The following is a 23,243-nucleotide window of genomic DNA, read 5'->3' on the forward strand; positions in this document are numbered from 1 at the left end:
AGTGGTGCTGCCACCCAAGATGCAGAGCCTAGGGAACAGCACTGTCATTGCAATATGGCATATGCATTTGACTTGCAGGGTGCATGGATCTGCACCCTGCAACCAGGAATGCCGCCACCTGAAGAGTTCTGTTTGCTTAGCTACTCCCTGGTCCTGGAAACCCCCCCAGTTGTGATGTCATGATGTCACATGTTTGGGACTGGAGCCGGCATAGGACACATTTTCACTCTGCTACAGCCATGCTCACTGCCACTAATATACTCAATTGTATTAGCATTTTATAATGCCATTTAATGCTCATTGGCATTTCATCTTCAAGGCATCCTATGCTCATACCTAAAAATCCAATGGGCATTGAGGAGCCTGGATTAGTCAGATTCAGTTTATCGCGGCTATATATTTGACAAACAAGGAGGGTGGGCCAACTAATACGTATGTTACCTAGAGCTCTCAACATTGGTTGAAGTTACCCCATACCCACTAGCTTTTGTGCATGCAGTTGGGAGCGTTCTCATTGCTGCACAGGGTTTCCAACATCTGATCCATTTAATTGCATTAACTGCAAGTGAAAATATTGGGGTAAATAGAGTGTTCTCCATTGACTGTCTACCATGTCAAACGCAGTTGTCTCCTGCACTTTGGATGTACCTTCTGACTGCAGTGGAGAACATTTTCTCCATAACTAGATGAATAGCCTACAGTAAGTTGCTGTGTTGCGCACCTATCACTTAGGAGATATTTTTCTATATTATTTGTCATATTTGTGGTTTTAAAATCCCTAAATCATTGCCAAATATCTATCAACAGCTGAAAATCTTAGTATTTGCCAAACAGCTCACCATTATTTATTCATTCATAGCAGTTTGTAGTCATTTTCCACAGATGCCAGGTGTAGTCACTGCAGAAATCCTCCATACACAAACTCTTTTGTGTTCCACCTGCTCACACTGTTGCATTGAAATAAAATGGAGTCCAGGTGGGTGTGTAAGAGCCATGTATACAAATTCTTTTCTATAGATCTACAAGAACAGGCCACTTTAACAGTGTTCACCTGAAGAGACCCATTCATCCACCATAATTGTAAATTGCCAACTTAGGTATACGGTCCTGTTATTTACGGAGTCATTTTACTTTATAAAGGACCATAATTTTATGACTGGTACAGGTACACACTTCAGAAGTAATTCCACAAGTCACTTTACAACTCAGGAGGTCTTTAGTTTTTCAGAAAAAAATAAAATAAATAGAGAGCATTTTGTGTTTTCAGTCTATATTTATTGTTGTATTGTGTTTAAGCAGGTGAATAGAAAATGCCCCCTGTACATGTTGTATACGTCTGTTCTCTCCAAGGGGACCCAGGCAAGTGGCTAATGCTGGTTGTAGTATTTAAACTGATTACCCTACCAGGCTTCAGCACACTTATATATTAAATGTATGGATTCAAACTTGCACATACAAATGAGCGGGTTTACAGTTCTCTGAACACAAAGTGACATTTTAATTAAGTATTTCTGACTTCACAGAGAGCATTGTGTAACCCTTATGATTGGGGGTTAATATTAATGAGCAGTAACATAGTTGTAATATCGAATGCTCTAGTACATCTAATAAACAAGAATGTCCTCCTTATGAGGCACTACTAAATAACAGAGTCTATGGGCCAGATTCAATTAGCCGTGGTTAACTACTGCGGGCTAATTGATCTGCCCGGCCTATTCAATTATAGCCCGTGGTGGCACGCGATCAACTCTGCAGGCTGCAGTTAACATGGATTTCTGTTCAAACCTGGGGAGGCTAAATGCCCTGATAATGGGTGCCACAAACGTGCTACCCGAGAACTTATTCCCAGATTTAAAATGACCACATCTAATTAATCCGACCCTAAATGTTCTCATTGCAGTGCATAGTCACTTAGGTCTCTACCCCGTGGTGTCAAAATACATTCTTGTAGTAGCATTTATCAGTGTTAGAAAAACATGAGGAGGTACATTATTAATGCACACAGATAAATAACATCTCTTATTGCCTCTATTTATAGCCATGAGAGTTGCTACAATACTTTGGAACAATTTAGAAACGGAACAGCACATTCGATAAGATGCTGTCCCAGCGTAGAGTTTAAAGTATAGTCATAGCAAATAGCTATGACTATACTTTGGGAGTTACCTACTGTGCATTAAACATGTAGCTGTATCAGAGAGGGGAGGAGCATCCAGCCTACTGGGGTGAATTTAAAAGATCCCTCCCTGGCCTGGCTTTTTCCATAATGGAAAATGGGTTATGCCCAGGCTTGCCTGCCCTCCCGATTTAGCCGGGAGCCTCACGAATATTGGGTGCTGCTCCTGGACCCCCGGAAAGGCAGACAAGCCCCCCTCAGAGTAAAGATAGAAACCCCCGCAGCTGGGAGTGCCGTGACGCGATTCGTGCTGAATCGCATCATCGTGGCCCCGCCCCCTGCTTCACAATCCCGTTAATTTCGGCATTGTGAAGAGGGGGTGGGGCCACAATGGCGCGATCGCGCAGTCATGTGCCCGGCCCTGCCCCCAATACTTCATCATTACCTGGCCACGCCCCTGCTGTAAGTAGACATTCAGCTCCCTCCCGGAAGGGAGAGAGCTGTACAGAAATGAAAATATCGTTTTTCAAGTCCAATGTAGAACAAGCAGATATGTGGACATTTTGATAACACATGTTTATGGCAAAATTGTGCAGGTCTACTAAGTTATTCATGTAGCATAATAACTAGATTTTTAGGTTAAGCATACTAAGGCAATTCAAGGCACTTATTTATGGTACACTAACATACATTGCTTCGTCAGCGATACGATTTGTTGTCTATCTCTGTTGAATAGTTCCCCATGCCATACATGTTGAAGATTATTTAACTGGGATTACGGTGGTACTTTATACCTGCAAAATATTTTTTTTTGCTTATCTATCTATCTATCTATCTATCTATCTATCTCTATTCTGTCTATCTATCTGTCTGTCTGTCTGTCTGTCTATCTACATGTGTTATCTATCTATCTATCTATCTATCTATCTATCTACATGTGTAATCTATCTATCTATCTATCTATCTATCTATCTATCTATCTATCTATCTATCTATCTACATGTGTAATCTATCTATCTATCTACATGTGTAATCTATCTATCTATCTATCTATCTATCTATCTATCTATCTATCTATCTATCTATCTATCTACATGTGTAATCTATCTATCTATCTATCTATCTATCTATCTATCTACATGTGTAATCTATCTATCTATCTATCTATCTATCTACATGTGTAATCTATCTATCTATCTATCTACATGTGTAATCTATCTATCTATCTATCTATCTATCTATCTATCTATCTATCTATCTATCTTTCTATCTATCTACATGTGTAATCTATCTATCTATCTATCTATCTATCTATCTATCTACATGTGTAATCTATCTATCTATCTATCTATCTACATGTGTAATCTATCTATCTATCTACATGTGTAATCTATCTATCTATCTATCTATCTATCTATCTATCTATCTATCTATCTATCTATCTATCTATCTATCTATCTATCTATCTATCTACATGTGTAATCTATCTATCTATCTATCTATCTATCTATCTATCTATCTATCTATCTATCTACATGTGTAATCTATCTATCTATCTATCTATCTATCTATCTATCTATCTATCTATCTATCTATCTATCTATCTATCTATCTATCTATCTATCTATCTATCTATCTACATGTGTAATCTATCTATCTATCTATCTATCTATCTATCTATCTCACAGATCATATTCATGTACCAAAATTGGCCCAGTTTCTCAGTAAACCATAATGATATAAGGTTTTCCATCACTGTGACAAGCAGTGATAGAAGGCCACTTTCCAGTAGTGTGACCAACAGAAAAGCTGTTTGTGGAGGTTTCTTCAATAGAGGTCTATTTTTAGCCCCACCAATTATAATTTCTTATCATGTATATCACAGCAATAAGAAATTATGTATCGGACCTATTTATCAGTATTTACAGGCAGGGACATGAGCTCCTATAGGAGCTTGTCCCTGCAAAGCCTGAATAGTAAAGTAATCACTTACACAATGACTTTACTCAGTTTAGATACTACTAACCTTGCAGGTTTTTAAATTGGGCTTTTACACAGCCCCTATAGGAATCTATGTGAATGTAAAGAGGGGGAACGGAGCAGTTATCGCTGATATATGTTGCATTACGTCTTTGTTAAATAGCCCTGAAGGCAAAAAACAAATGTAAAAAGCAAGTCCTTTCTTGGGCTTATTAAATAGGCCCCCTAGTGATTAATCTTGCTGTTCACTGAATGTGCTCTACAGTAATGGCAAAAAATTTAGCATTGTGTATTTAATAATGATGCATTCACAGCATTTAAATTAAATTAAATTGCACAATGTATTTCTTTTGGGGAGACAGTCTTTGGCTGCAAATTCACCACATTTGCAAATTCCCCACCACTGAATTGTACATCTGTATGGATAAACTCTGCAAATGACTCAAAAGAAGGGTAATTTTGGCTCCAGTGTGTGCATTTTTGCAGATAGTTGGGATCGGTGATAGTCTTTACTGTGTTTAAGTTGTGTCATATTCATTTGTAACTGTGATTGGTCAGATTCCTGTACAGGTCTCAGAACACCACCAACAGAACTTTGACCATTTAAAATGTTATGTAATTTAAAGATTATGTAATTGGACTTTCCTCTACAGTCACATATGTTATTGCAGATGGACAAAACATATTTGCAATCAGAATTATTAATATTGGAACAGTATCACTTTACCTGCAACCTAGGTATCTATCTTCTCTTTTTATTAGACACAGCAATTATTATTCTTATTATTTAGATTGGATAAAACCATTTTTTGATAGAAACATCGTAATAAATATGGAATTAGCTCAATCGATGTAGACGCTACTCTTACTCCATGAATGAGAATGGTTTTTAGTCTAGCTACTAAAGATTAAAATGGTCTACTTCATCAGTAGATGAAAACAAGCTGATTGAAAATTATAGCTAAATCTATATGTAACAACTTATTGTGGTATTCTCTTTCAGGTTTACAGGATCAAATTTGCCACCACCAGTTATCAGCAGCAAGAACTGGCTACGAATTCACTTTACATCTGATGGAAATCACAGACAGAAAGGATTTAGTGCACAGTACCAAGGTCAGTGTGGGCAGAAGAAGAATAGCACTGACTATCAAAAATTCTATTCAGAGGACACAAGTCATTGGCTGTATCATGCTCAGAGTGATAACTACATTAATGGCAGTAACATTCAGAGTGATCCTAATATAAACCATGCCATAGATTTTATAGAAAGTCAGAACTGTAAATGACTCACGTAAAGAATTGGTAGAGTTTATCTTGTGATAGCAAGATATGGGCTTATTTCATCTTTAAACTGTTACTGTATATCATTCACTGAATATTTGTCATTGCATTTTTCTGCCCATCTAGGGGCAGGGACTATCATACGTACTTAAAAGGTTGGTGGTGGGTTTGTTGTTACAGTCATTGTCACACTTGATTTTAGAAATCATTTCTGCTGAATACATAGGAAGACATGTTCCCAAGTATATATCCTGCACTTCAGTGCCGTGACAGGGGTTTAATGTGCCCTTTACTAGCCCCACCCCCTTTGCGCATGACATCATGACATTGCGCATAGGGGCTGGACCAGCCAGCACCCGGAAGCGTGGCAGTTCACAGAGCATCTAGAAGATGCTCCGTGCAGCTGTACACATGACAGGGTGACTGCCTGTAGGGTCCAAACGATGCAAAAGGTGGCACTGCCGCAGAGTTACTGGCTGCAGGTTGCCATTCTAGGCACCCTGCTAGCCAGCAGCAAGGGCCGTGGGGCAGCAATGGTGCCATGCACTCTATGTTGCGCCACTGGTCGCACACCTCCAGGTTTATACTTACCAACTTTTGATCTGTCCTCCCCGGGAGAAGCCGGGGAAGAGGCAGCAGTCGGGCAGTAATGGGGGCGGACCATTTGTGCCATTAGGCCCCGCTCTCCCTCACAACAAAATTCCACGAAACACGCATATTTAAATAGGGGGATTATCATAGAATCTCATGAATAAGCCCCATCCCCTAAAGTCGGACCGCAGATTCCAGGTAAATTTCTCCGCATTCGGCCCACTTTACTGGGAAGTCGGGGGGATGCGGGAGCAGTGCCTATTCATCTGGGGGTGCGGGGGGCTACCCAAAAAATCGTGAGCCTCCCGCAGATTCCAGGAGGGTAGGCAAGTGTGCCCCAGTTATGGCCCCGCTGCACTTACACTTTTCAACAACTTTTGCATATAATTTGAAATCCAGTTGTATGTCCTCCTATTATTCATAATGTCTTTTCTGTGACATAATCGTGATGTTTTCTAAATATTTTTCAGGCCAAGTACACTTCAGCTCATATTATTTATTCACAAAGTATATTATCTTAGAATTTTTAGGTTGTGTCTAAAAAATATAAAATTTTCTATTTTCTGTTACAATATAATAATGTATCCATTTAGAAGAGATGTTCGATAGCCTAATATCACTGTTTTGTACCTCCCAACATTAAGATATGCAGTACCAGGACAAAATAAATTAAACTGGATCCTTCCAAACCCCATACCCAAACCAGCTAAGCCCATCACAGAGTCTGCCCAAAAAAGCACCTGATTTTGGTTAACCAAATAAGCCCAATCACCTCCCTTGACCTCAAGTACGGACAGTAGGGAGGGAGGTATGCTGTTTCAACACTTTCAGTTGGACAACTACAGTATCAACATGAAGCAGTGGTAAAAATCCCCCAGGGCTCAAAGCAGAAACATTTAATCCAAGACATAATTATATCCTGTTTCAACTTCTCCAAATTGATAATAAGTAAATACATTTTGCTTACAATCAATAAACCATCTGGTCATGATTAACTAATAAGGAATATTGAAAGTGTTAAAAACCTTTAGGTAATTCTACTAATCATGCCGCTACTTTTCTGCACATAGCTGCGTGAATTTTAAAATGGCAATATTATTAAAAGCAAAACACAGCATGTTTTGATTGGAAAATGTAAGGATTTTAAATGTAATGCTTAACATGCCGAGAAGCAACGGCTTTTACACACAGTTGTCTAGTAAATTTACCCCATGAATCAAACCTGATATCCTAGGTAACAAAGTATTATAAAGAAGTGATTGGATGAATGCCTGAGAGCTTTTCAGGAAATGCCTACTAATGTCTTTGTCAGATTCCCATGATTTCATAACCTAATGCGAACACAAATTTTGTTTTCACAAAAAGAGAAAAAATGTTTCAGGCAAATTGTGATCCCTTTTACTGGGTTGGGTACAGGATGCTGGCGCTCATGATCCCGGCGGTCAGAATCCAGACGCTGGCATCCCGACAGGGTTAGGATATCCTAACCCACCCCCTCTCCCTACCCTAACCCTCCCTCCCCGGTGCCTTAACCTAACCTCCCCCTCCTTTCACCCTAAGCCTAACCCTCTCCCTACCCTAACCCTCCCTCCCCAGTGCCTTAATCTAACCTCCCCCTTAGTGCCTAAACCTAACCTCCCCCTCCCTTCACCCTAAGCCTAACCCTCCCCCTCTCCCTACCCTAACCCTCCCCCTCACCCTCCCCGGTGCCTTAACCTAACCTCCCCCCTAGTGCCTAAACCTGACCTCCCCTTCCCCACACCCTAAACCTAACCTCCTCCCCTTCGTGCCTAACCCTAACCCTCCCCCTAGTGCTTAACCCTATCGCTAACCCTCCCCCTAATCCCGCTACTTACCTTCAGGATTCCAGCGGTTGGGATGCCGGCGCCGAGATTCTGATAGGTGTGTGGATTCCGGCGCCGGCATTCTGACCGCCAGAAATCCCCACAGTTGGGATATTGACCGCATCCCCTTTTACTATGTGACTGAAATTATTTAAGGAATAATGGTCAAAAGGGTTTGAGCGAAAGTCAGCCTGTTGTCGGACATAGTATTTATCAGAACCTGCATTTTATTGAGTTAAATAATATACCTAAAGTAAGGAAGTTTTTGTGCACAACAGTGTGCTGCAATAGTATAACATGCAACACCAGTCTAACAGTTGTGTTTAGTTGAAATAGTGTAGTAACCTTTGTCTGTCGGTTTCTCTCTATAGAATTTTGTTAGCAGAAAATTCTGACCTTACTGATTGTGCAGGAGACTTTTTAAAAATAATTAAGTATTTTTAGTATTATTTTATGTATTTATTTATGAAGTGCAAACATATTACACAATTACACAGCACTGTACATTGAGGGTATCCCAATACAACACATAGGGTCAATCCAATAACATACGGGTTAACATAAGGGTGCGTGACAATGGATGCATTTGATGGCAGCACGAATTCGCAAAAAGTGCTCGCAGCCCCATTGGGCTCTGAGCAAAATTATGCGAAGTTGGGCTTGGAGCCAGCCGCGAGGGTTACGAGATGTGGTGCCGTTGCCGGCGTTTTAACACCGTTGCAACGGCAACTCACACCCTTCATGGCTAATTGGATTGAGCACATGATTTATTAATATATCCAGTGACAAGAAACAGAAAGCAAAAATGGCCCTGCCTAAATGAATTTAATATCCCGGCCATTGGTAACAATTGATACATAACTTCGTGGAATAATAATTGTAATCGTTAGTGTGGAAAGTGAGTGACTACTGTAAAGCCGGGTACACACTAAACAATGTGTGTACGCAGCGATGTCACCAACGATCACAGCGCCGACGGGCGACATATCGGGCGGTCAGTACAAATCTGGTGCCCGACCGCACAATATGCCGCCGCCCCCCCCGCATAGCGATGCATAGGATCGTCAGCCAAATCGCATGATCTTACATGCATTACGTAAGATCAGACGATGAGGTTGACAACCTCACGGGAGGGCGCAATACACAATGTAGTGCATACACACTACACATTTTTTAGTGATTTGTTGTTCCTCACACGGTAAATTTGCGGATAACACACGTCAACCCATAGATCCCGGTATAAGTACCCAGAGCTACGGGCTAACGCATTTGCTTCAGCCACAATAAGGACAGAAAGCCCTACTTACTGTAGATTTCTGTTCCAGCCTCAGGAGGAGATAAACAGAAATCTACATTAATTGCAGCCTGCAGGCTTATCGCTGGCTGCCGCGGTACAGAATTAAATTGCCCTGGGCACAGCATCAAGGCAAATCCTCACTTCAAGTATAATTGAATAACCTGTGTGGGTTCCCTTAGTTTACATATTATTAGATTCACAGGGGAAAGATCTCACAACTGGAATAACTCACATGCTATGCTTTGCCACTTCAGCTTTTTGTTCTATACTTACGGATGATTTTTACCATTGTACGGAAGACAGTGTAAGACTAAACAGTGCATTGTACATATATACATTCTTACATAAATATTTACCTTTTAATTACTTATTCACTTTTTTTGTTTTATTTGTACTTAGACATGTTTTAGATACTCACATCAATTGACCAATAATATATGATTGCATGTTAGGAAAATGTATTGATGTGATGAGCATAATTTTTTAAGTATTGCTTAGTATACAGGGGGTCATTCAGACCCGCTCGCGAGCGCAGGACGCTCGCGAGTGGGTCGATGTTCCCCCAATGCGCATGCGCACGACGGAGGGAGCTCCGCCGTGCGCATGCGCGAGACCCGAATAACGACGGCCAAGCCGTCGTTATGGGTCTCACACTAAAGGGGTCATGCTGTCGATGGTGACTGACAGGATGTCCCCTTTAGTGGGCGTGCCAGGGGCGTGGTTGCCAGACGGAGGCGTTCCCATGGGAGCGCCTACCGTCTGAGTCCGGCCCCACTGACATCACTAGTGATGTCAGTGGGAGTGATTTTGGCTCTGATAGAGCCAAAATCACTCCAGGGCTTGCGGCAACGAGACCCTACCACAAGGGTCTCGTCGTAAGCCCGATGGTCTCGATGGTCTTGACCATCGCGACCATATTTTTGGCCGCTCGCATATGCTGTGGGAGGCCACTCCATCTTAAGGTAGGAGGGCACTGATTCAGAATGAGCGCTCTGGTCAGAGCGTCCGGCTCTGAATCAGGCCAACAATTCACGCTAATCTTCTGGGTAAATTTATAATTCAGAGAATTTCTGTCATGTTTGATCACTATTGGTTTTGTCCTCCAGATTTATTATCCAGCTGATTGGAGGGTAAAAACTCAAATCGCCTGTAATGTTCATCACTGTGCAACTGTGTTTAAAACCCTAAATTGCAGGCAGTTTAGGGGAAACTAGCACTGTTACTGTAAAAATAAAGCTCTCCACCCACTTACCGACATCAGTCCTCTCACCTAGCAATACTACTTGGCATGGGGACCCTCCTGGCCATATGTGTATGCCAATCAAAGCAAGAAGAAGAAAAGTATTCTATTTTGGGGCACACAGAACTATCAAGGTGGGTAAAACCCCCGAAAATGCAGTTTGTGGGGGTTTTGCCACATGTACCAAACTATGGAATGCGATACATCCCGGAGTTTGGACCCTGCATGCTCAGAATGATACTAGAGGGACTTCTGGGTCATATACCCAAAAGTCCCTCTATTGCAAAGTACAGATCGTACCGGGAGAGCTGTCCTTTGCGATTCTCTAGGTGCATACCGGTGACATTATCCTTAGTGATATGACTCCTTAAAATATAACTTTTATTCTTATTATTAAAAGCGAATTATAAAAAATTATAAAAAACAACAACATTTGTGTGATGTGTGGTTAATATTATTTACCTGAAAATTTGTGTCTGTTAGGAAATTGGCATAATTACCTTATTGATGCAAATCATACATGCCTATTCTCCTGAAAATTGCGGGGGTTCATGATTTTTTGGGTAACCCCCTGCACCACAGGCATATCTCCCGCATCCTGCCCACTTCCTAGTGAAGTGGGTAGGATGGGGAGATTTAACTGAGAATTTTAGGGTCCACAACAGGGCTAAAATGTTGCAAATTGTGACATTTAGTCCCGCCCCCTACTGGCAGACCTGCAAATCACGGCCTTTTCCTGTTGTGGGATGGGGCCTAATGATGTATACAGTCTGGCCGCACCCCCCGAAGATGTCAACAGAATATCCTCCCCGGGCTTCTCCCAGGGAGAAGATTTATAGAGTCGGCAAGTATGATGCAAATAGCAGCCCTATATTAGACCACATGATTTTGATATTCTATTATATTTAGTGCTTGAATAAATTTAGAAATAATATTAAGGATCCAGATCCATGTATTCTCTCATGAAGTCATGAAATGCCATTTTGCCACCACACAAATATAAATTTTCTGATGATATACATATAAATTTAAAATTATTTATATACTTTAGTTTACAGATTACGACTATTTCAGCGCAATATTTTATCTGTAAAACTACCTTTTGTGTGGGAAGACTGTATGAAAAACTAATGTGTAAGACCTAAGTGTCAGAAACAGTAATATACTCTAACTCAGGTGTGCTCCTGCTTACCGTACTGTTAATCGTTAAGTCAGTGATATTTCATGGCATCCCTAGGCCAAAAGTTTTCTATTGAGAAATTCAGAAAAAATTGTCAAATGAAGAAAATTGTGCTGACCTTTCATCCTTAGATTCAGTTATGTGGGGGCGGACAGGGTTGTGCCTCTGCTTGTCCGCACATTTTAGTACTGGCAGCCAATAGCACCAGTTTTGCCCATCACATTGACCATAAATAATTTGATTTGATTTGTTCCTGGGCGCCAACCCGTGGCACCCCTGCAAGTGCCCTGTGGCACCCAATTTGGATCTACTGCCTTTAGCAGTTGTCATAAATCTCCCATGACCAGTCTGCATGTAGTCAGGTGTGAGGCATTGTTTCATTATCAGCTTTGAGGACTTGTCTAATTCTAATTCCGATTACCAGTGCATTATTTGCTTGTTTCAGTGTTGCTTCTTTGACTTTCGTTGTTGCTCTTACTGCGCACTTGCCCACTCTCTAAGAATTTCTGGGACACTCACAAATTTGGGAGAGAGTTACCCAGCTCTCAGGAAAGTAGGCAACTCTCCTGCAACCTGCCTCTTCTAAGGTAAAATGGGTGGGGTCAAGAGGCTTAATAATGAGATTCTCCCTTTCTGATGTAATGCCGGGAATCAAGGCAAAACATTGAGAGGGGTGCGGTTGTGATGACTCAATTCACGCTACCTCACACACAAACCTCATCCCTGATAAATTGGTAAAGTGAGTATGTCTTGCTGTCATCTCGATCTTACATGTTAATGATCTTTTATTATCCTTCTCTGCAGCTTTTTTGCTTGTGACCTGACCAGTGTTAATTATCACATGACCCAGGCCTTTACTGTGACCTGACTGTTCTTTTGCCTGCCTGATTTAGTGCCAGTTATCTAGATTACGTTTTCCAACACCACTGTCTGGCATTTAGAGCCCAGTCTTCTGATATCATTGTCTAACTACTTCCCAAGTAAACATACAGTATATTACCCCACATATAAAACACAGGGGCTATTGAATATGGAATCAGTATGTTTTACCACCGGCCACATGGCCGGTGGTTGAAATCCCGACAGCGGAAGCCCGGCAGGGGTGAATATCTCGAAGCTACAAAAGGTAAGTACAACTAACCCTATTCTACCCCCTAACCCTTCTTTAGGGGTGCCTAACTCTAACCTCCCCCCCAAGTGCCTAACCCTAACCCCACTAAGTGCCTAAAGTTAACCCCCCTTCCCCGCAGCCTAAACCTAAGTTTCCCCAGGGGGTGCCTAACCCTAACCCCCCGCTTCCCCTAGCCTAACCCTAACCTTCCTGGGGGGCTGCCTAACCCTAAGTCCCCCCCGGGAGCCCCTAACCTAAAGGCTGTCCATGCCCGGCTTACCTTCGATCGGTATGCCGGGTGTTTTGCTCCCAGCGTAGGTCTAGTGACAGGCGTCGGGATTTCGACGCCTGTCATTAGTACCTTGCCGGGATTTGACAGTCGGGAAGCCCGCGGTCAGCATTGCGACCATCAGCTTCCTGACTGCATCCCCTGAATATCAGTGAACATATGGGAGAGGCGGCAGCTATTGGCTAGACTTGAGTTTTGAAGACTTATTGGTAGGCCAGTGGCAAGCATTACATACAGACACATAGATAGGATAAAACTAGCTCATGTGAAATTCATTGAAACAACTCTTGCAAATTATGCAAAGTCTACATTTTAATATTCCACTAGAACCAGTGCAAATAATCCCATATTAAAAAACAAATCCTTGTCTTACCACCAGCTGGAAATGCTATTGTATTAATAATGCCCACCTGAAATGTTACAATGGCTTATTTCTTGCATGAGATTAACACGGATATATTGAAAGCAGATCCTAATGTCAGAAGTTGTTTGAAAAGAGGTGCAGATCAATGACGTAGAGCCTTCCCTGCTTATGAAAGAGCAATGCACTGTTTTATATGCAGCATTACAAGATAGAGAATTCTCCCAGCTAATCATTTTCAGAAGTGCCTGACTTACTGTACCATTCCTGGGCATTACAGTAGGTGGGGGATGTGCAGAATGCAATATTACTTATTTGTCTTGGACTTATATCTTTTTTAATTAGATAAAATGTTTGCCCCATAAATTATAGATGAATGATTTAATTTGTGAGAATTAGTAGGGTATTGTAACGACATCATTTTTTTCCTCTTTATTACTGCTGGTAGAACAATCTGCACAGAAACATTTCTAATATCCCCCGTGTGTCCTTTACATCGGTAATGATTCAGATTTTAATATATTTTTCAGTCCTTGTTATACTTTCAAGGTATTAAATCCTGCTGCAGGGAGTCTCCCAACACTGTGCATTTGTTAAACCCACAGCAGTCTCATTAGAAAATCTTATTGGCTGATCAACAGGGTGGCTGTTTTATTGGTTCATGCTTTTTACATGGCCACTGTTGAGAAACTAACTGGTCGACTCCATGCTGCAACTACATACAATGAGAGTCCTTGTTCTTTCCTTCGGTGGGCTTGGAAGACTAACCGAAAGACAGAGCACTACAAAGAATACAATTTCAGCCACTTTCCCACTTTGCTACATTGTGAAACTCTAATAGCTGAGAATTTGCATCCAGAGAAGTTGTGTGGTTTTGTTGGCAAATGCTGAGAAAAATGGATTATAGGCAATGCTTTAAATAAGAAAACATGCTAGCAAAGTCACCAAGACTCTCCAGGTGCAAAGGGCACAGCGCCTACAGTGTCAGTGTTTCATTATATAATAAAGCAGGGCCAACTGAATCTGTTACATTAAACATGTCCTGATAATGAAGAATCACCATGCAGTGTAACAGAACTAATCTTTAGTTACCAAGCCACCATGTATTGATTCTTTGCTGGCATTTTGGCTGATATCTTCAGACTGCTAATGATAGGTTCTGCGTGATGTATTTCATCTGATTATTAAAACACAATTCTGTGCCTCAAAGTGTAAACTCCAGCAGTGTGGGTTTTTTTATGTGTGTTTTTCCGAATGTCGGAGAGGATCAAAAGGCAGATCTAATGGCTGAAAAACAATAAATAAATGTTTGTGCAGGCATACATATCCTCATAGTGTATAATGACCTGGGTTTATACGATTATTTTACCTAATTGTCATCACATCACCATGTATAGCTCAGATATGCCGTAATAGATGGAAAATGTGAAACTCATACTTTGTATATCGAGCTCAGGACTTGGCAGACACTGCATGCCATGCCAAAAGAAATGATTATCAAATAGAAGACATGTTATATGAACGTGAACATTTCTTTTGATAGAAGATGCATTCATTTTTTGCATACAGTAGCCATCAACGCATAACATGTTTTATTTATTTTTATGCTTATTTATTAGCAAAATAAATTATTTTTTATAAGAAATGGACCTATGTAAAACATTTTATTTATTATTATGGTAAATTTGGAATTCTTAAACGCTGTTTCAATTTGGTAGCGGACAGCAGCAAGTGCTCTATGAAAATGTTATTGATAGAGGGCCTGATACAGAGATGGACGGATTTGCAGAGTCGCACACAAGCGGCTGGGCAATTTCGTCCATCTCCAATGCAAATGCAGAAGGAGGTGTCAGACACCTCGTTGCTGCATTTGCAATCCCAACACTGTGACCGACATCATAGGCTGGGATCACCATCACGACCACTGGTTGCAATCAATGCTCCTTTGGTCTGGCTGCGGGAGCTGAAGCCTCCCGCAGCCTGAACTGGTTCTGGTCACTTAAGAGGCCAGAAATGTGCATCCACCACTGCACACCATGGCCTCTTCTCTCCCTTAAAATAGGGCGGATGCATTCACGTTTCCAGGAACGGTGACCAGACACGTCCCCCAGATAGCGCAGCATGTCAATCATGCTGCAGCTTGGGGAAGTCTGTGAGCAAGATCACAAGACACGTTCTGCACATGTGCAGAACAGGTCCTGCGCAGGCGCAGACCCCTCAAAATCAGAGATGTACATTAATCATCGATCGGATTAACACACTTTTCTGATGCAGGCCCTGAGTTTGCAACCTTTTAAAACACAAAAAATACTTCATCGGGCAGGTCTTACCTGATCTCACTGCATGCAACGTGTATTTAATAAGATAGCTAGTAAATTATTGTTTTTTATAGAGCATTGTGTTTGTTTGTATACACACTTGAAGATGTCGGCCACGACGAATTGCGGCACTGGGGATATTGTTAGCGACCCGCGGGAGCGCGCATCTTCGATCGGTCAGGGTATACACACTGGACATGAACGATATATCATTGAACGATATCGTTATCATTCATATCGTTCACTTTTATCGTCCAGTGTATACGGCCCTTTACACTACAAAACCGATCCTGCATCATTTGTCAGAATTAACATTGTAGCTGATGATGGTGGTTGCAGGCTACACAATTAAGAAAACTAGTTCTCCAACATCAGTGGCACCCTGCCAGCCATGGTAATACAATGTAGTTAGAATGATACTATTGATTGATGACCACAATGTAAGAAACGTTACACAGGGACTGATTGGATGTACTGTAATTCTGTGGCACAGTTGAAGCCTTTCTGAGAATTTTGATATAAAGTGTGTTGAGGGCTTTGTGAACAACAGTTCTTGTTGGCAGCTGGTTGGCTGACAGGACAGGTTAGACACATAAGAATGGTGGAACCACCAATGCAAAGGTTTACAGAAACAGCTCTGTTGTTTCAAGTATAATGAGAAAAGTAGGCAAAAATAATAACGAAATGTGGGAAGATGAATAAACAAGGTATTATTTCTGTGATATGCACCTTTAATTAATTCAAAGTTAAGCTAATAAAATGAAAACAATTAAGATATCAGTGTATACTAAGCAGAAAATGAGAAAGCAGGTGTAGATCATGTTACACTGCACTGATTATATGCACAATGCAGATTTTATTCTCTTTAATCCAGCGAAATTAGCAGTGTATCCTCTAAATGATATGCCAGTAGTATTAAGGATGAGATCAGAACCTACTTGTCTACTTTTGAAAAATCATTTCAGATTGATTGTGATAGCAACACCCATGCACATATGGCTGATGTGGACAAGTACTATAAGTGTGTCATAAAATTAACCTATGTCCAACTTCAAATATCAGCTCTGATGTTTCATTTTTAAATTATATCATAGCTAGATAATGGTGGTAAGGTGCAACTGTGATAGGAGGCTATGCCATGAACCAAGGATTAACGTTTTGAAAACAATGTGCATTCGTTGGCCCTGCTTCAGGGAGATTGTTAGATTCTCCAGGGAGTCAAGACAATTACAATAATATTTCAGTGAGTCTCACTGACAATCAGGGAGAGTCGGCAAGTATGGATTAGATTTGTCTATATTTTAAGTATCTATTATATAATCTCATACAGTGTAAGCCTAGCACAGCCTCAGTAAAGTTCCCTCCCTTCCCTCACAGCTCTCACTGGCTGCCTGATTCCCACACAGCCTCTCTTCCAAACTTGGTACACACGGTATGTCGTCCGATCCCGTGGATTGGAGCGACATACCGGGTACATTGTTTAATGTGTACCCATGATATGCGAGCTATCACTGGTCATTAGCAACATCGCACATCATCCCTGCTGCAGGGCTGATCGGGGATGTCGCTAGCAATACCATACTGCAGAATGCAGAATGACACGTCCCCCCCCCCCATCGGACCCGGCAGTTGCCGGCGATGTCATGCTGAGTACACATCTTGCTTCTAATGTGTACCCAGCTTTACTTTTTCAGCTGAAGAGATGTATAAATTAAGGCTGCATGATCAGGCGCAATGGAAGGGGCATACTTGGAGAGGCCCACAAGGAGGAGGCGGTGAGTGAGGGGGGAACCTAATGGGAGGAAGGGTGAGGGGGCACACAGGTGGGTTGATGGAGTGCTTTTCCCACCATTCTGCGGTATTAACTTTTTCACCAGCAAAGCTAGACAATACTTGCTGGAGGGGCTAAAATAAATAAAAAATCTTATAGCATATACTACTTAAACTGCACCATTAACCTAATCCATGCTACCCATCATGAGAGCCTGCATGCACCTATCCCTGCTAGACAGGTCATATAGACTGTCACATGATCATGATGTATTCAATACTATTTATAGGCATCTATAGTGTGAAGTGAGAAGCTAATGAAAAGTACTTAATATTATATTTTTATGGATTTTGAGCTGTTACAGGGTGGAGCTGGGTTGAGAGTGGGGAGAAAGAGACAGAGAGTCACAGGAAACGAGAGGGAAAGACAAATGGGGGAAGAGACAGAGAGATCGGGGTGAGGATGGAGGGATATGGAACAAGAGAGGGGGCAGAGCGCACAAGACCTGGGGGTAAGAGATTTAGGGAGACATAGCTAAAACAATCTTGCCACACAGACACAACAGCTACAGTTGCCTATGCTGTTTCAATATTTATGTATTTTGCTTACTCACAACCCTGCAAATGATGAGTTCAAACTACTGTATGTATCATGCTGATTTTTACATAAAATTATACAGAAACTGCAGTTTCTGTATAATTTTATGTATTGTTTCAATGCACTAAAAGCACAATGCAGGAGATTTCACAGAAATCTCTGGCAAAGTGCTAATTAGCACTTCAGATCGCAGTCCCCATTATCATCAATGGGGACTATGATCTGACCCTATGTACTAAACTCCAAAAAGCTAAGCTTTTCTGAGTTTAGCCCCAGTAGTATACACCATCTTCAGACGTGCTTCAAACGGTGTAAACTACTGTAAGTCTATGGAGGCTCCAGATGCATAAGACAGAGAGTAAGCTACCCCCAGAGAAGTCTTTCACTTCTCTGAAAGACCTACAATTTGCCGGGGATATAACTAGCAGGGACAGTGGTTACCGCAACCGCTACCCCTGCAAGTTCCTCTTAGTACATAGCAGGGATATTTTAATTAAAAATGAAAATATCCTTTGCGAGATAGAAAAAATAATAATCGCTGCTAAACCGCAATTATTAGTACATAGACCACTTCAAGACGGGCAACATCTCCTTTCCCCATTTTCCACATTATGTTCTATACACATAATGGATTTATTACCTATGATTTCAGGTATTATAATGTGTTTTTTTCCAGACCACTTTTCTTTCCTCTATTTTGCTTTGTTCTACTATTTTTTAAGCTCATATATCAGATTTTAATATACCAGATATACCCTATGCATTTATATTATTGCCATGAGAGTTTGGAGTGAAATGGGATAAATACCAGAACATACCAGCAAATGGAGAGTGGTGATGGATTATTTTGACATATTGGAGGATTCGCACATAACTGTTATAGGTGTCAGCTTATTACATGATAGCTTTTGCACTTACTTTGCAGGACATATCTATAAAGCTGTACTAAAAAATTGTATATTAAAAACTAAATGTTGTCAGAGCATATATTGTTTACAATGGAAGCATGTTTCAGCCATTTGTGCCTTGTACAGTCTACTCCCTCTTTGTTGTCATCTCAGTTCATAATGAGTTTCACTGGGAGAACATTTTTTTCAGGTGTGAGGATTCACGATGATGAACTCAACATATTGAAAAAATATATTTTTAACATGCCACATATATCAATGTACTGTAGTTTATGCACTGAACCTCACACTTATCTTGTCAAAATCCTTCTAGTGAAAAAGCAAATGGAGATGAAATCTAGAGGAGTCAAGCTTCTGCCCAATAAGGACAGCAACCAGAAGACATCAGTGTGTAAGTGTTTAGTGCCAATTACTCCACCTTCATGCATTGCCATTACCAGACCATACATCCAGCATACTCAACATACTCAACAGTGGTTTGATGGCTCTCACTGCGCGTAGGCTCCATACTGTGGAAGGGAGGAAGGGAAGTGGGGGGGGGGGAGGGCAGTGGAATGCTTTAACTTTGCCTTGTTTTCCCAAACACTACAACAACAAAAAGATTTGCACATTATGCAACACTACTTAGCAGATAGGGCACAAGTACACAAATGGTGATACATGAATATTTAATGTAAGTGATCACTTCAACCAAATGGGGCAGAAAACTATAAAATTAATAAAAAAATTCAACATTGTTACTATTTTATTTTATTTATGTTTGGAAATTTCCATCATGGAAAAGCAGCACATCACACTAGCATACCTCCCAACATGACCCATCACAGGAGGGACAAAATGCTCTGTTCCTGGACAATCCCACCTAATGTATGATTGTCGTCATTTGTGTTGAACTAGTTAATGGATGAGACCGGTGTTTCACCACAGGTGATGGCAATCATAAATTAAGAGAGAAGTCCTGGAACAGAGGCTTTTGTCCCCTCTGGAATGGGTCATGTTGGTACTGTAGGTATGCACTAGTAAGGAAATGTAGCTAGTCTTGCAGTTCCCTGTAAGGAGAATAAGGCTAATGTCCTGGATTTGTTCTTTCAGAAATTGAGTAGTCTAGTATATTTTTACTGCAGCTGTACATGCTTGGTTGCATATTTATATTGATCTCAAATGTGATTGATGTGAACAGTTTAGATTTTTCATTTTACTAATGTATCAATAGTTAGGCAGACAGACTGCGATTTAGATAGATAAACAGACATGTGCTGTTTCATCTGCTATGGCCTGGAGCGCTGCCCCTTAGCACAGCATGTGAATAAGCCTGTGCATTGGGTTCCTGTATTGTACCTGCAGATGCAAACATGCTTCCTTTGGTCTTGTTTGCACAGGCTTTAGGACGTGCTACTGCACCTGCTCTTTTGTAGCTGCTAATTCTCTGCCTCTGGCAGCACAGACAATATTGTTGGATAAAGTCAGACCAGCATTATCCCTGTGCAAAGGACAATTTATAAGCATAGCCTATCTGGGAAAGGTCAGCTACAAATCCCTTAGAGTTTGGCTGTACTGCAGTACTAGGTGAGTTGCTAGGTGAGGACATTTCCAAAGCTTCTGGTCTGGGAGTAAAACCAAGTCTTTAGAGGTAGGAGTCGGAGCACTGAAACAGTGTCTATAGCACAAAGTGTACACAGCAGAATAGGTGGTGATGAATTGTCCAATGTCATAGCATGTACCAGACCTCATTAGTTTTCTCTATAAATGTGTGTATGTAAATGCACTTATAGCTCCAAGTTCCTGAGGTAACTCATTTACTAGAAAGCTATCTGCTGTGCATATTATTGTATTGCTCTGCAGAAGTGTATAGGCGTTTTACTGTATCAGACTGCTTCTGAAAGCCACAGGTTTGACAATGCTTGCTGTGTAAGGAGAGATTTAAGGCCTTCTCTCTAAAAGCATTCACATCCGTTGTATGAATACTGCTACGAGATGCAAATAATTGCCCAGTGCAGTTTATTCCTCATAGGCTGCACTTGTTCCTAATGAATGGTTAGGGAGCCGACTTGTTAAGGGTTAACCCCTTCAGTGATGGATGGGAAAGAGGTGCCAGCGAGTCTCGCCCCCCGTGAATACAAGTCACTGTATGCTGGGCCAGTTGCCGTGGCAACACGGCAGCACCTGACGGATGTTTCCAGCTTCTCTTTCTCTCCCTCTCCCTTTACTCTGAAACTCAAAGCTGCCACTAATATTTCTCAACCAGTGCAGCCTTGGGAAGTTAAACAATAGAAAAAGAGTTATTAATTAGAACTATGTATAGTCTGCTTAGCGGATTAGTGACACAAATCCATTCTTAGATCTTTTCAGCAATATAGGCCTTTTGGTTACATTAAAACATATTGTGAATAAATAAAGACTATCACATAAACCTCATTTAGTGTTATGTGGATAAACTGTGGAAGAATTCTGTATTAAACATGAGATACTGTACAAAAATAGCATTATCACCATTGGACACCTCTATGTCTACTTTAAGCAGTCACCTTCACCCCACAAATATGATGTCAGTTTGAGATAGTGCAGGTAAACTGCACTGTGCTCTTTTCATATGCGGCAACATACTGCTTGTATCCAAACCAAGGCCGGAACCTCTGTGATGGGGTACGTGATTGTGTGTCCCTCATTTTACCTTTTCTGTATTTATTTTAAAAGCTCCCACCACTTATTTAAAGCTGCCATGTAAGTGCTTTCTTGTACATATTATAGGTAGTAATTAGAGACCAAGCTCACTGGGTAACATACACAAGAATCTTAGCACAATGCATTCTAAATAGTAGAAAATTTGTGCTTACCACCCCTTTATGCCCATGTTATTTATTTACAATATATTTCATGCTGATATGTGTCTTATAATTGTTTTGTTTATGATAATGTGGAGGTGCAATGGGCAACATTATCTGCATTGCCTGAGTTCATATAGACTATACAAGAGCCATTGGATGCAGTCATGTGCAATGGCTTCTACAGTATTAAAAGTGAAAGGGATGATTGCATTTAAGTAGGGAGATACTACTGTAGGGGTCTATTCATCATCAATTTCTACAAAAGCAGGTGAAAATGCTTTTTTTTCACCTGCAATTGTAGAAATTAAGTATTCGGGCCATTCATCAAGAATATCACATCATAAATATCACAGATATCTCCTGCTTACCTTCCTCTCGTGGAATGGCCCGCTGTCCCCAAACACTAGTATGGGGACAGAATTCATCAAGCTCGAGCTTGAGTGTGGGAGCATTCGCCATCTTCAGATGGCATTTGCTACTTCTCCAGGCTCGTCCCGAGTTGCGAAGAGGGATCCTTTCAGATCCCTCCGTCTCTGTCCAGCTCCTTCTGCTGGACATCGAGGATCTTGTGTGCATGCGTTACCTGTAGGTCACGCATGCGCACTGGTGTCACTAGGGTCATTGCTCCGGCACGGAGACAGCTGATCCGAAAATCAGCTATCTCCGCGCCGAAGCAAAGACGATTTGCTCCGGCACCCACGGTGAGTTAGAATGTTAATTATCGGGGTCTGTTCTGACGATAATTAACATCATGAATAGAGCCCTTAATGTGTTATAAAACAGCATCCATGCTGGTTTTCTTGAAGTCAAAATACCAGTTCCACTAGTCCCGTAAATTTGATATAGGCATGTTTAGGCACCAATCAGTACTGTACTCTTACATTGCTAAAGGGCAAAGTATATACAGTATTTATTTTATTTATTTATTAAAATCTACTTATATAGTGCTAGCATATTCCATTGTGCATAACAATTGTGTATGAGAGAGGACAGGCATTCCACCCATGTATTATGGCTCTTTTAAATTTATATGTTTTCCAATCCAAGCAACATGGATATCATATTATATAATTAATCGTAATCCATGTTATCTTCTCAGCAATACAATAGTTTGTTACATCATAGAGATTATAACTTATTTATTCCACAATTAACCTGCCACAATAAATATCGACAAGGGTGGACTTGTCAAATACTTTGTAGTCTCCCAGCTAACGTAGTTTCTGTGCATCATTATATATACAGCACAGTGAGGAACAGATGTAGTGTTCTAGTATGTCTCCATACACAGGGCATTGCTTCATTCATTCACCAAGACATGTCAGGCTTGATCCTCTATTCAGCTATAATGAGCAGACAGAAAAAGGTTTATTTGTACTGTTACCATTCACTAGATGTTTCTGGGAGCAAGGTTTCGACCTGTATGTAAACCAGCACCTTCCAATGTATCTTACATCAGTAATCTTTCCTGGAATTTGATAAATACTGTAACCCTCTGAAAGTTCAAAGAGGCCCATACTTATTTATTTTC

General features: G+C 41.0%; 1 protein-coding gene across 1 annotated transcript in view; it reads left to right on the plus strand.

Moving 5' to 3' along the window:
• CSMD2 (CUB and Sushi multiple domains 2) overlaps nucleotides 1–23,243 on the plus strand; it is a 1,115,355-nt gene that overhangs the window by 770,828 nt on the left and 321,284 nt on the right. The window contains exons 6-7 of the mRNA XM_088462676.1: nucleotides 5,100–5,212; nucleotides 19,201–19,278. Of these exons, the coding sequence (XP_088318802.1) occupies nucleotides 5,100–5,212; nucleotides 19,201–19,278 (191 nt within the window). The remainder of the gene's footprint in view (nucleotides 1–5,099; nucleotides 5,213–19,200; nucleotides 19,279–23,243) is intronic.

Source organism: Taudactylus pleione, unplaced genomic scaffold, assembly GCF_031769625.1.
Source record: "Taudactylus pleione unplaced genomic scaffold, aTauple2 ptg000007l, whole genome shotgun sequence".
Taxonomy (NCBI): Eukaryota; Metazoa; Chordata; class Amphibia; order Anura; family Myobatrachidae; genus Taudactylus; species Taudactylus pleione.